Below are 15,653 nucleotides of genomic sequence, written 5' to 3' on the forward strand. Positions count from 1 at the left end.
GAGGATATCATTGGTATCCAAGCATGCTTTCAAAAGACTTTTCTTCCCTGATCAGTGCATAGAACAAAGTGGGAAGTGATTTTCAATTATTAAAAAGAAGATTAAAGAGAAGATTGATGACAGTAAAGAAGAACAACAAATGAATGTGAAAATTATATTTAACAAGAAAAATAATAATACTTTACATGCGAAAGTTCGGGGAGATTTTGTCAATCACCTGTTGAGTTTTCTCACATTTCCTCTAGGTTTCGTGTTCATGCTTCTAGGCGATCAAATATTTTTAGAGGGTTATATTAGCAATTTGTATTCCTCGGCGGAAAGATTAAACTTATAATATTTTTGGTAAAACAAAAAACAAAATATATTAGTGGTTCCAAAAATTGCTTTCTACTATGGATGTAATGATCAAATGTTACAATTGGATGAAATGACATCAGCTAATGAGACTTTTTCGTCTAGCTGTGTAAAATGTCATTTGAATAATCGATCAAACTCTCGTCTAACTCCTCTATGCAAGCATGAATTAAGTGAGGCAAAAATCATAGAGCAAAACTCCAAGTTAAAAAATGGAGGGACTGATTATGGTAGAGGTTTGGTGAAAAATGAAACAAAGTTTATGGATACTGACAACTTTCAAATTTCTCTAATTTCCTCCATTTCTATTATAACTAAAAGAATAAACATTCCAATTTTTTATCTTGTTTAAAAGGCATTAATGTTGATAAAGCTAAGATAAACTGTTTTCTTATGTGTACTTATGCAATCTTTGCTCTTCTGATCAACTTTCATTTTTATTGGAAATACAGGTTCTATCGTTGTTGGGTGTCACGTTGATCTTCAAGATTGTGTTAAGTGATGTTTTCTCTGCTAAACCAACGTATTGCAAAAGTTTTTTAAATGTATACAATATAGTGCTTAAGTTGTTGTGAAAATTATATAACATTATGACCGGTGATTGAACTATCTAAACTTTTTTGTAGGATTTAAACCATTTCATTTTTTGTTTGATTAGCATCACCATCCAACAAAAATAAGGTCCTCAATTTTATCTTAGGAAATTCTTCTATTTCTCGTCAAATTCTACATCTCATACTTAGGACGCTATTATAGTTTCTAGTCAAATCCATGGACTAACACTAGGTCTTACAAATCCCGCAGTGCTAAACATTATCGAATAAAGCGTCCAAAAAGGATTTCGACTTCTTGGATTCATTTAAAAAAACAGGACCCAAGAAACGCTTCATCGCCATGCCGGCCACCAGGGCCGAAGGGGATGAAGCAGGAAACAAACAAAACACGAAAGAAAAAACAAGGAAATGAAAAACTCCCCTGAAACCAGAGAAGCACCAACAGCAAGAAGATGACGAAAAGCATTTGCCGGGAGAGACCCAGGCGAAGGGGGGCGGGAGGCCCAAGCATCAAAAAACCCTAGCTCCCAGAAACGATATAAGCCTCTTTAAATTCAAAAATGAACATGGCTTGAAGTATTCTAGCTTTCTAATATATCTACAAATAATAGATTTTAGGGGCCCACCTCTTTCCTCTTCTACTTTCCATTATCTTCTAAATAAATATGTGAATAGCTACTAACATACATAGAAGAAGCTAACAAATCAACAAATTAAGCATGAAGCATACAAAAAGTTCTCAACATAGACATGTGTCATTGGAACACAAAGCAATATGAGAGTTCACTAATATGGGTGAAGAGAATTGACATTGAATAGTACTACATATAAAACATATACACTACACATAAAGCGTATAAAGTTTGCTAATGCAACATGGAAATTGACTATTATGATCACACATCGAATATCTGAGATCTTATTTAACATGGGTCACAAGAGGAAATTACGCATGAATCCTAAGAGTGTATTGATGTGAAACATAAAACTTTGAGATTGAGGAATGTTTAAGAAAGTCATACATGTAGCATGATGTAAAATAAAAGAAACATGAGGCGTGTGTATGAAGATTCATCAAAGCCACAAGTGTTGTATTAAGTGGATGATTTTGCAACCAAGGTATATACATGAGCTTTCAAACAAATTCATATGATAGGTGCAGATGTAAACAAGTGAAACATAAGCATACTTTATTTACATTTTTTTAACATTTCCGCATACTATAAAAAAATCCTATGCATTTGTATCGCTTGGAGCACAAACATAAGAGTTTTTTTTTCTTTTTCTAACGAACAATCCTAAACATACTTTTATGTACAAATTTCCTCAATCAATCGTAAATGATATAAATAAGACGCTATATAAATGATACTAAACATGCTTCCTAAACATTTTTCTTGAAGTTATAATACATGTGAACGTCACTTAGACACTACAAAAGAATTATACGTTTGATCACATGATTTGATTGTGGCTCGTAGTAGTGATGCAACATATAGGCAAGACTCCTACGGAAATAGATCACCAACCATGAAAGAAGTCTCAATTCTTTCCCAATAACAGTATTAAAGAATAAATTTAACATGATTTTATTGGATGAAGGGAATAACCATATAACAATTGTAACCACATGATATGCATGCACGACTCTACATGAGAATGAACTTCAATTTATGAAACCTGGAAAGTTTATAAATAGTAATGTTTAGGATGAAATATGAAATGGCATGATCGGCTTTTATTAATGATGACGAGTTGAGCAAACAAGATTGGTTTCATGCACAATCAACTAAATTACCATTAATCACTAAGTAAATGTAAAGGATATGATTTATGAAATCGAAAAATAAAATACATCCATTAACGTGTACATGATCCAAAAGACTCAAAAAAATCACGATTTAAATTATAGCTCAATTGTAAAAGAAGGAAATAACAAGAAATTACTCGTGGAGATAAATGTTAAGAAACACGACGATTACGTATATTTTTTTTGCCACAAAACCATGATAAGAAAACAAATTTGTTAGAACTCAACATCAACATAGGTATGCATTTCCACTTTTACATGCAATGCATTTTTTTTTAGAAGGGCGTAAGAACATATCTCTTTCATATAATAATAGATTTAACTTAGAACAATCGTTTCATAGCATATACAAGTATGTATGTATTTCTCATGATTCAAACATACAAATTCTTTAGAGATACAGAAGAGATATAATATAAATATGCTTTATTTATATGCAACCATTTGTATGCATCACTTAGATAACAAATCTATATGTAATGACTATCTTAAGGAACTTATTGATGAAACAATAGAAGCATGTGGTCATGTGTGAACGCTTTAGCTTTCCCAAACTATACTCACATTTATGCATATATATAAAAACTAGCATTTGGAGGAAAATCATTCAATAAATTTATGAAAGAAAATAAGTTTATTTCTCCCTCAACTATTTTCATTCTCTATAAACAAAATACCTCTATTTTGAATTTATAAATCTACTCATTTAAATTTAGAATATATAAAGCTACTTAATCTCATCGCCAAGCTTCATATCTAAATGCAGGACGTAATTGCTCATAATGAAGATTTGGATCCTACCCTGTCCAATCCATAGGAGGTATCAACATAGGCATGTACGGGATGACCATGTGCCTAGCCTACAAAACCCACAAAAAATAAAGAAGAAGAAGAAGACAATAAGCACACAGATAAAGAAAGATTACAATACGAAAACACATTTACAATCGTAGTCTTACCGTTCTCTCTAGCCCTTGACAAACCAGAGGCTCCCCACCTAAATTCACAAAGTTCTTTTGTCAAAGTTTTGAGCGAATGTCTAAATGCAGAACGGATATCAGGTGGACCATCTATTAGCTGATTAACTGGGGGTTGTATATAAGCTGTGTCAATTAATAGTTCAATCAAGCGGCTCCCCACCTAAATTCACAGAATATGTGGGTGAAGGCATTACAACTAAAGGAGAAGAAAACTCTTCATGAAAATGCTAGGATGCTAACGAATACACAACATATCTTGATAAAAAAGAATGGGCATAAAGAAGAAACCTTTCCTAGAGCATCCTGACCCCATGGCCTAGTTTTATCCTGCCCTTTAACTATACTCCTTAATTGGGGCAGCTTTTGTTTCTTCATCAAATCTTATACCTTTTTCCTCAAGAGACTTTCTTCTTTAGCTACTGGATCATCATTATCATATAGACCTCTCTTATTGTTACCATTTTGCTTCTTTGTTTTCAACAAAAATCTATAAATCCGAGCCTGTTCGAACAAATGATATCTGTAACAAGTTAAAACAAGGTAGCCCATAGTAGCCAGATTGAACAAGTTGCAAATTCATAAAAAAAAATAAAGGGTCATTAGAATTAGGGAATTAGAATGTTCAGATCAAGATATAAAAACTTTAAAAATCAAAGAAAATTAAAAAAACAAACTTTTTAGGCAATTTTTCCAAATTAAAAATTAAACAACTTAGTAATTAACAGATGTACAGATTAGAATTATATAAATAAAAATAAACAAAGAAATTTTGCAACAAGTCACAATAATGATCACAAATGAGAAAATAATTAAACATTTAAAATTACAAGCAAAACAAATGGGAGGAAAAGAAAGTAAATTTTTTAGAAAGGAATGCTTAATTTTGTTCTAACATCTATAAAAGTGAACAATTTTAATTATCATGCACAGAGCTTTGGATATTTCTATGAACGCATACAAATATATCATTGAAAACATAAATTATTCTTTACTAAGTGAACCTCAAATTAACATTGATAAAGTCATTGTATGATCTTTTAGGAATATTTTTTTTTATATCAAACCGATGGCATGCATTTTTTTATATCAAAGCTTCTTTCAAATAATTCAACATTAATTTGGAACAATAAGATGTATGTGAACATCACATCTCTACAAACAACTGGATATATAGATTTTCAGATTTTTTTTTATATTGACAATCTTCTAGATGATGCACTAAAGGAAAGCTTTCATATCAACAAGACAACTAAATAAGATTTCAATGTGAGCAAAACCATCATGAATCCTTTTTAGAGACATTTCATCAAACGCCTAGTGCACAATGTTTATAAGAACACATAAAACGAATTAACAAGAAAAATCATGATTTACACATGTGCCTAATTGAAGTCATTCAAACAACCTATACAAAGTTCCTTATGATTCATGCTACAATCATTTAAAATAGAAGAAGAAAATAACCAACAACTAAGCTACCAAAATATCAACCATAGGGAAGCAGAAAAGAAAATCATGGAATAAGAAGAAGGAAAGAAGAAAGAAGATGTATGAATATAATGAAAGAGTAATGGGGGATGAAAAGAAGAACGAGAAGAGAGCTGAACGTCAGAAAGAGAAGAGAGGTAAGGAGAAGAGATTACCTTGCAAAGGGATAAGGGAATGGCAGCTTGAGCAGGACGGCATCGGGCGGAGGAGCTTCGACTTCAGCTAGGTCACCCGAACAAGAAGAGGGGTTGGGGCGTTGGGTCTGTCCGATCTCAAGGAGACGGAGAGGGGGCGAGAGAGAAGAGTGCGAATGCCAGGAGGCGGAAGAGGGGGTCTCGACCCTAGGCTTTCCGTCCGAATAAGAAAGTAGGAGGAAGCCAGGGATTCGGAACTCCTGGAGCAAGAAAGCCGAGAGCCTAGTGTTGGTAGCCGAATGCTGCTCTCCTCCATCCGACTGGAGCTTTTCTTCCCTCGAGTCCCTTAGGACTTCGGCTATGTTCCACGCAAAAAGAAGCACGACAAAAGGCCTGGGCGCGCCCGGCTTCTACTAAAGCCATCTGAATCCTCACCAAACTCGGCAAGTCACGCGACTGCGCCAACTGATAATGGCAGACTTGGAGCTTCGATTAAATCAGGGCCGTAGGATCCATTTCTTGATTTAGAATTAAATTCAAATTTCTTTAAAAGCATATTGGAGTTTAATTAGGATTAAACTAGGTTGATTTGAATCAAGTATGAGCCTAAATCAAACTTAATTTGACTCAAGTTAAATCAATTTGAGTTCAATTTGGTCCAACTAAATTAATTCAATAAAATTAACTTCAAATCGACACCAATTCGGATCGAATCGAGCTTGACGAGGCTCGTCCAACTTGCTCAAACACGCTGGAGGACAAATTAAGATAAAATAGAGGTCAACAATGCTTCAATATGAAGATAAATTTTTGCAAAAAATAGTATCCAACGGGCATGCATTCGATTAATCATTTTCTAGCTATTTTTAAATTGAAGTGATTTGCGATCACTACACAGTACGAAATCTTGAAAATTATAAAAAATGCTTTTTTCCTTGGCCTTATCAATGCTTATTTCCTTTTCAACAATAATTTAAAAAAAAAAAAGTTAACCTTTTTTTTCATTTGTTTTCTTACTACTTTCTAAATTTATTTTCTATTACAAAATTTTCTTGAAACTTATGAAAAAAAATAATGGTCAAAGCTGACCCAAATGAAGCTAGCCCACCTATTGCAGCTATCATCGTTGATTAATCCGCACATACATATATCATCCTCAATGTCTGCATCAATATATTTGCCTCTCTTAAAATTCTTGTAAAAATTTAGATTTATAATTTAATTCTCACAATATATTATTATTAGCAAAAATTGCAATAAAAATAGTAGAAAGATGAAAATTTTAGCAACACATGCTATTTAGTTTAACCAGATTGAAAAACCATTAGACAACATGGTTAGAGAGAATAAAAATTATAAGAATAATATCTTAAGTATTGTATAATTTATCTAGCTATAAGAAAAAGCGATGGCCGGCAACAAGGCAATGAAGCAATGGTGCCGATGATAACGGTGGAGGAGGTTGACGGTTGTGATAATTGTTTTTAAGATCACTTCAAACCTCACAAAGGTATTTTGAGTATTTTTAATTAATTTAATGTTTTTAATAAAAAATAAATAGAATTAAAAATCAATATAATGAATATGTTTTTTAAAAACAAAAACAAAAGCAAATGTCACATAGTAATAAACTAAGTCTTAGTAAACATGTATGAATATTTTCACGCACATCTTTAACAGGACCTGCATTTGAGGGCTTGTTAATCTCACAAAGGAAAAAATCCTCCATTTTTCTCTTTTTGCCAAATTTAGGAGTTCAACAGATTTATGGGATTCAGCCAAAGAAATGCACGAAAGGGGAGAAAGATGATTACCTTTCCAGCAACAAGCACCAATCATTACTTCTGATCCGACATCGTCGAAGGAGGAGAAGAAGCCTCTTTAGCTACTCTTTCAGGACGCCATTTCATGTGAAGTTAAAGCAACAACGAATAAATGGCTATGAGGAAAGCCAACAAGACAAAACCAAAGAGAAGAGATTAAGAGAAATTATAGAAATAGGCGGGCAATAGCAGAGAAGAATATCATATACTAATTCACTCCTATATGCTTTTCTTAATTTTGCGTCCTGAATCTAACATGTTATGTTCATAATTAATCACAATAGCAGAGAAAATACTTAGTTTCATTGGATGACAATAATATCATAAAATTAAACATTTGTTCAACATACTTTACATTAAACTAAGGCTTCGTTTGATTATTTGATACTCTAGTAAAAGACAATTTTAAGAAACATTGATTTAGAAAATAAAGTTTTCTAACGGAGAAGCATATATAAAAAGCTTTCTCAAAACAGCAGATAAATGAAATAAAAGGAGTTATTGGGAACGTAATTTGACGAACCAAACAGTAAATAAGAAATAAATCTATCATTTTAAAACGGAATAATCACAAAAAATTTCCAATCAAACGAATCCTAAGGAAATTGGCGTCTTTTGCTTCCTCTTGCCTTTGGGAAAGAAATTGTCGTCTTCCGCAACCATAAATATTTGCAAAATCCACTGAACAAACAACTGTCACTACAACCGTTGGATGATAACAATCCCCTCTCATCTCAGCCGCTGGTCATTCTTGTATTTGCTCTATTTGTATATATATAGATATTATGGCTCCTAGTGAAGATCATATGTAACTTCATTTACCTTAGTAAATCATTTTCCAGTCTTTTCTCTGCCTGTGGCTTTCTTCTCTTCTTGTCTTTAAGATATCACAGCCACGTTGGCTCTTCTTCTTCTTCTTTCGCCCTCCCTTTGTTCGCCGAAGTTTTCCTCTTACCCAAATCAAACAACCGACCCTCATTTCCTTCCGGTGAAGATGACGACATCTTCTATCTCTCAAACTAGCGAGACATCTGTTGTACGCACAAACAATCTGACCATCCCTTCCTCCGTCAAGTTCTTGATCTCCAACATAAATATGCCCTTTTCTACTCAGTTGTCGAATGATAACTACCCCATTTGGAGGTCTCAGATGCTCAAGCTTTTCTGCACCAACAATTATGCCGACTTTCTTGAGCGCACGTCACCACCTCCATCTCTTTGTCTACACTTGCCTGACGAAACTTCCGCCATCAATAACGACTACGCTAGCTGCAATTCTTCCATGTCTTAAATCTTGAAACTTCTTCATACATCTAGCTCACCTTAGAGAAAAGACTGCAAGCCATCAACTTTATCGGGTAATTCAACTTAATATAACGAGTTGCATCACATTTTTATAGGTCAACTTACAATGCTACAATACCTTACTGTTGACCTCATTATTCGATGTCAGTTTCCTAGAAATTCATAAATAGTTTCTAGGTACGTTGACGTAGCATTGACTCAGCCTTATAATTCAACATAAATCCAACCTAGTTTGACCTGTCTATATTTGATCAAAATCAAATCAACTCAATATTTAGTCAAACCCACTCAATTCGAATTCAATGTCAAGTTTTAAGATGAAATATTTTATGCAAGTGTCAAATTATAATTATATATATATAAAAGATGAAAAAAAAATGTAAATGTCAAATAAAAAAAAAAAAACTTATATGCTAACAAACTAACAATTGTAAATTAAAAATTGTATAATCTTTTATGAAATATTTTATAACTTTTAAATATCATAATATAATTTTTTTTGTGATGTACTATCATATTTTTAAAAAATCCGAAAAAAAAAAATATTTGCTATTACTTCATACTAAATAAACTTTTTTTTTTAATAATAATATAACTGATATATTTTTAAAATTTAATTATAACTTTTAATAAATGTAATTACATATCATGACTAAACTATAATATTTCTCTAAATTATAATTAAACTCATAAACTGAAAGCATCTCGTCTCCAAATATAATTCTATAAGTATTTCCAACAACAATCTTTATAAAATCATTTTAGTCGGGATAAACAAACTAATTTGAATCAATAAAAAGCAATAGAGCCATTGATCGAGCGGAAGAGCTCGAGGCTGGGAATCAGCATATTGATAGAACTTATGAGTTGGGTCGGAAGACTTGGAGAAGGTTGGAGGCGTAGACGTTGCAACTGACGTCAAACTTGCAAAAGTCGAACTTCCAAACACAGAGGATGTTCAGAGAGCCAAAGGTCGGGAGATCGTCATAAGCATCATAGAATGTGAGTCCGAGATGGATGAGCTTGAGGTGGATGACGTTGGCCTTTAGGGTTTGGTAATTCTAGTCGGAAGCCATGCAGATGGCGTCGATGAACAAAGATTGAGAATATTTGCAAGTGGGGATTTAAATCATTTTTTACATTCGAAACTGCGGAAAGCAGCGGACCGCCGGACATGGTGAATGGTAGTGGGAAGCAGGTATGTGCCGCAATTTTTTTCTAACCCAATTTTGCCGCAATGCCCCAAATGATGATTTAATAACTTTTTATAAAGTAAAGCACAATTTACTTCCTTTTGCTAAAAAAAGCTACTTCCTTTAGTACCATAGAGAACATTGCAAAAGTGTCCTGAAGGAATCGTAGGAATTATGCAGCAAACAATTTCATGTGTACTGCTCACCAATAATACGGATTTTCATTATTTCACTTCACTATAATAATTGATTTCTCCCCATAGGATGCTAATTTGCCATTTAGCCATTTTATCAAATTGCAATTTTATTAAATTTCAACAATCAGCAATGTAGAAGAATACGTCGGCGCAGATAATGTCGCTATTGGAGATGGTCGCACGCTTCTGATTTCTCACTCAGGACGTGGTATCTTTCCTGTTGATCTCATTATTTGAGGTCGATATTTATTAGAACAGCAGCTTAGTTGTTAATCACCTTATTAGGACTGTAATTCGTATTCATTTACTTAGTTTATTCTTTCCCCTATCAGCTCATTACACGTGTACCTACCACTTACTTTATCAGGCTATATAGGCTCACCCTGTACGTAGGAGATAGATTGAATAATACAAATATTATTTCCATCAAGATCATCTTCTTCTTCACCTCCGTCCTCTGTTCTTGCACGGCCGTTCTTGGCCTAGTGCTTCTACATGGTATCAGACCTTTCTTTCCTCACCTTTTCTTTCAATGGCGACATCGCTCTCAGCCTCCTCCTCTACAGCTGAACGACCCTCCAGCACTCTGGCAGAAATCTCTCCGATCTCCCCTTCCCTCAAGTTTGTAGTCTCCAATCTCAAGACTCTTGTTCTTAATCAACTCTCATCGGATAATTATCCGATTTGGCGCCATCAGATCATTAAGCTCCTTAGAGCCAATGACTTCGATCAATTTTTGGCCCCGCCGACTCATTCTGCCGACTCTTCCGAACCTTCTACCGCCTTGATCCATAAGAACCGGCGTATCACAGATCAGAACCTTCAGGCGGCCCTTTGCTCGACGATATCTCCAACGGTGCTTCCCTATATTCTACATCTTGACACCACCTACGAGATCTGGCAGGTTCTTGAAAGTCAGTTTCAGGCTACTAGTCGCTCAAAGGTGATTCAGCTAAAAAATGAGCTTCACCATGTTTCCATGAAGAACCTCTCCATGATTCAATACCTGAATGAGATTAAGAAGCTCGTGGATCAAATCGCATCGGCTGTTTCCACCATTGACTCCGAAGATATAATTCTTTATATCTTGAACGGACTGTCGCCGGCGTACCAGTCATTCAAAACGTATGTCCGTAACTCACCCACTCAGATTCGACTGGAGAATTTGTATGCAATGCTCGTCAGTGAAGAAATCCACATCACCACCAACGCCGTCCGCAGCTCCGCAGATATTGTGCAACAGGCAGCCCTGTACGCAAACCGGGGACGCGGTCGACGCAACAGGGGACGTGCTCCACAGTCTCAACATTAGAATGGACGATCTGGTAACCAACTACAACATGTGCACACTTGCCAGATCTGTGCCAAGAAAGGACACACGGCCGACGTCTGCTGGCACCGCATGAATGCGAATTACACGCCTCAACCACCCACAACCAAGCAACCAAACGCTCTTGTGGCCACCTCGGATATGCAATCCTATGACTGGTACCTCGACTCCGGGGCTTCTTCCCACATGACCAACGCAGCGGATAATCTGAATCAAGCAACTCCCTATCCTGGATCCAATGGTGTCTTCATCGGGGATGGAAGGAATATCCCCATTGCTCACTCGGGCACGGGCATTCTTCCTACCCCGGCTCGTAAGCTTCAACTATCCAATTTACTTCATGTTCCCGCTCTCTCGCACAACCTTATTTCTATCTCACATCTTGTTAAAGACATAATATTTCTGTCACATTTGATCCCATGGGTTTTAAGGATCTGACGACAAATCAGCCGCTTCTTCGCGGTCCTTGTAGCGCCGGTCTCTATCGTATCTCGCAGACGGACAAAGCACAGGTCTCGTCATCCGCGTTTCAGGTGTCCAAGAACCAGCATTCTCCCTGGCACGATCGACTCGGACATCCAAACCTACGGATTTTGCAACAAATTGCACAGAACAATCCAACTTTAAACATTACGCATTCTGTTACTCCATGTACTACGTGTATTCAATGCAAATGCCACAAATTACCTTTCGAATTGTCTAAATCTAGAACGAAATTTCCTCTTGCTCTTTTGCACTCTTATGTTTGGGGACCGGCTCCGGTCACCTCCCCTCAGGGGCTTCGCTATTTTCTTATTTTTGTAGATGACTACTCACGTTATACATGGATTTTTATGCTTTCAAATAAATCTGTTGTACCTACTGTTTTTATTCAATTTACTACGTTTATAGAAAATCAAACAAATAGACGGATCAAAGCTCTCAGGACAGACGGGGGCACTGAGTTCGTCAATCAACAGATGCAAGATTTCATTCGTTCCAAAGGGATTCACCATCAAGTTCCTGTCCTTATACCTCCGAGCAGAATGGTGTGGCTGAACGTAAGAATCGCCACATCACTGAGACAACCCGCTCACTGCTTCACAAAGCTTCCATTCCCCATTCATTCTGGTCGGAAGCAAGCACTACAACGGTTTACCTGATCAATAGGATGCCTTCTCCCATCACTCAGCACAAGTCACCCCTGCAGCTCATGTTTAACATCAAACCTGAATACAAACATCTAGGAACCTTTGGCTGTGAATGCTTCCCTTTACTTCCCAAGCATGCGCAGACGAAACTCCAACCCAACTCATGATCCTTTGTCTTCATGGGCTACTCGGACATCCATAAAGGCTACAAATGCCTCGACAAGGATTCAAACTATATTTTTATTTCCTGCAATGTTACTTTTATAGAACACTCATTCCCATTTAATACCAGTCAAAATTTTCCACATGACAGGACAGAAGACATCCCCTCCTCCATGCTGTTACCCGCCTCCAAAGCTTCAGAGGTTCGACCATCAAACATCCAGCCACACAAACCAATTCATGTACCGGTCAGAATCCCGTCTCCGCCGCCTACTTCTCTCAACAATTCTGAAGTTCCTCCTGTCCCTGCTCAACATCAGCCACATCTTCAACCAACTCACAAACATCCTATGATTACAAGGATGTAAACGAGGTCGTTAAAACCATCTCGATGCTTTAATCTGCTCACCACTACCTCTTCTCCGACTGATCCTGATCCCACAAGCTTCACGGAAGCTAACAAGTGTCACGAATGGCGTCAAGCTATGGCCGAAGAGTTCATCGCTCTCCAACAGTAGGGCACGTGGCAACTCGTACCACCTCCTTCCACGGCACCCATTCTGGGCTGTAAGTGGACGTTTAGGAAGAAATTCAACTCGGACGGCATGATCGCTAGATTTAAAGCTCGTCTTGTTGCTCAGGGAAATCAGCAAGAACACGACATAGATTATGGCTAAACATTCAGCCCGGTGGCCAAGCTACCCACCATCCGCGTACTCTTTACCATCACTCTTTCTCACGGCTGGACAGTGCAGCAGTTGGACGTCACGAATGCATTTCTCCACGGCCAACTCACTGATACTGTCTACATGATACAAGCACGAGGATTTGTTGATGATACACATCAGAACTACGTCTGCCGGTTACAAAAATCAATTTATGGTCTTCGTCAGGCGCCGCGTCAATGGTACACTACCTTCACGCAGTATCTGCTCACGCTAGGCTTCGAGTACAGCAAAGCCGATCCCTCTCTTCTCACGCTTCGTCACAATCAGACACACATTTTTCTTCTAGTATATGTCGATGACATCCTTGTCACCGGCAACAACGACGATGCCATCTCCAAGATACTGACAAAGATACATTCTAAATTCAACATGAAGAATCTAGGAATAGCTCATCACTTCCTCGGCATCAAAATCCAGACTCTATCAGATAAGTATTTCCTATCCCAATCATCCTATGCTCAATCAATCTTAAAATCCGTTCATCTTGACGATTGCAACCCTTTATCTAATCCGTCCTGCACCAAAATTCCAGATCAGGTACCCGAGGACGCTATTCTATCAGCACCAAGCACATACAGACGGATCATAGGATCACTGCAGTACCTAACTTTAACACGTCCCGATATCGCCTACGCCGTCAACGTGCTATCTCAACATATGCACGAACCTTCCCTGCAACATGTCTATCTTCTCAAACGATTGCTGCGCTATCTCAAAGGCACCTTGTCATTCGGTCTACCCATTTTCAAAGCTCCGCTCATTCTGTCTACCTACTCCGACGCCGACTGGGCCGGTGATCCAACAACAAGGAAATCAACCATAGGACACTGCACCTTCCTCGGCGATACACTCATCTCGTGGGTCGTCAAGAAGCAGACTACGGTTGCTCGGTCCTCCACTGAATCCGAATATCGGGCGCTCGCGGCCGCCACGGCGGACACCATCTGGCTGAAGCGATTGCTCAATGATTTTGTAGTTCCACACATCCAATAAATAGATTTGTTCTGCGACAACATGTCCGCCATCGCCCTTTCTCACAACCCCGTTTTCCACGCTCGAACTAAGCGCATCGAGATTGATCACAGGTTCGTCCGTGACCATATTCAAAACAAGGTGATTCGTCTTCTACCCATCAGCACAACATACCAACTCGCATATCTTCTAATTAAGCCACTCTCTACTCCAAGATTCCGGGAACTACGCTCCAAACTGACCGTTCGAGATGAACAATCAGTTTGACAGGGGATATTAGAACAGCAGCTTAGTTGTTAATCACCTTATTAGGACTGTAATTCGTATTCATTTACTTAGTTTATTCTTTCCCCTATCATCTCATTACACGTGTACCTTCCACTTACTTTATCAGGCTATATAGGCTCACCCTGTACCTAGGAGATAGATTGACTAATACAAATATTATTTCCATCAAGATCGTCTTCTTCTTCACCTCCGTTCTCCGTTCTTGGCCTAGTGCTTCTACAATTTTCCCAAATTAATCTTTAGTGCCTATGTCTTTGCAGCCTAGTGTAGACATTGCCTCCAAGATTTTCTTTAGGTGGATACCCATTGATGTAGCACCGACTCAGCTTCCTAATTCGACCCATCTCAGGTTGATCTAAACCAAATTAATTCGACATCGAGCCCAACCCACAAGATTCTAGTTCATTTTAATTTAGATGGCCCTAATTATTCCAATTTGATTCATTGCATGTTAAAGAAAACTAAATCCATATTAATCAAATTAGTCATTTAGTTTATTTACTTATTTCAAACCATCCAAAAAAAAGTTTTAATTAAATTCACCTAGTTTAATATATAAATTTCAATAAAAATCTTTAATTCCCTAAGGCTAGAGGGGGATTATGGCTGATTTGGGCATGCAAATGATGTTGGCTAGACTTGAGCCGGGTTTGACCATCTCCCAACACGATCAAGTAGGGAGTTAGGCCCGGTTTGAACCCCAGCCCGTGGCTCTCGCATGCGCCATCTCTCCCTATTATGAACTTTTATTTGGTCCGGTCACAGGACGTAGCTCTACGTTCGGCCGCCAGTAGAATCGCGCCACGCGTTCTCACTATTTACCGCACGCCCCAACAATCCGATCCGGAACGGACCCAGGATGGCTCATTATTTCTCGATTTTGCTAGGTATTGCTCGGTATTGCTATGTATTGGTCAATTTTGCTCGACAATAACCAATACCTAGCAATACCGAGCAAATACCGTAATACCGAGCAATACCGGGTTGTGCCGAGTTTTTCTAGAAAAACTCGGTACAACTCGTATTGCTCGGTATTACACGGTATTGGTCTTCACAGAGAGGTATTTCTTGTTATTGCCAAGCAATACAGAGCAAATTACGAGTAATACATCGCAATATGCGAACATAGCATTCCCGGGTTCCGGTCCGGGTCAAGTCGTCGGGTCGCGCGGTAAAGAGTAAGAGCACGTGGCGACATGTTATTG

At 37.6% G+C, this 15,653-nt stretch overlaps 2 protein-coding genes and 1 long non-coding RNA gene across 4 annotated transcripts; 2 read left to right on the forward strand and 1 right to left on the reverse strand.

Annotated features, from left to right (window-relative positions):
• Positions 1 to 3,443: 3,443 nt before the first annotated feature.
• Positions 3,444 to 5,754, reverse strand: LOC110093965. Of its 2 annotated transcripts, none has more exons than XR_002302776.2 (4): positions 5,342 to 5,754; positions 3,987 to 4,199; positions 3,678 to 3,858; positions 3,444 to 3,578 (listed from the first exon to the last, which is right to left on the reverse strand). It is a non-coding gene; the product is annotated as an uncharacterized LOC110093965 (long non-coding RNA). The 2 variants fall into 2 exon arrangements; XR_002302777.2 differs by having other exon boundaries at positions 3,987 to 4,218.
• Positions 5,755 to 10,370: 4,616 nt separating this feature from the next.
• LOC110093962 lies at positions 10,371 to 11,150 on the forward strand. Its single transcript, XM_020819032.2, has one exon. The coding sequence runs from the start codon at positions 10,371 to 10,373 to the stop codon at positions 11,148 to 11,150; it is 780 nt and encodes a 259-aa protein (XP_020674691.2).
• Positions 11,151 to 12,932: 1,782 nt separating this feature from the next.
• Positions 12,933 to 14,181, forward strand: LOC110093960 (uncharacterized mitochondrial protein AtMg00810-like). The gene is made up of 2 exons (XM_020819031.1): positions 12,933 to 13,027; positions 13,146 to 14,181. Exons 1-2 carry the CDS (start codon positions 12,933 to 12,935, stop codon positions 14,179 to 14,181), a joined length of 1,131 nt encoding a protein of 376 aa, XP_020674690.1.
• The last annotated feature ends 1,472 nt before the right edge of the window (positions 14,182 to 15,653 follow it).

Source organism: Dendrobium catenatum, unplaced genomic scaffold (genome assembly GCF_001605985.2).
Source record: "Dendrobium catenatum unplaced genomic scaffold, ASM160598v2 fragScaff_scaffold_744, whole genome shotgun sequence".
Classification (NCBI taxonomy): Eukaryota; Viridiplantae; Streptophyta; class Magnoliopsida; order Asparagales; family Orchidaceae; genus Dendrobium; species Dendrobium catenatum.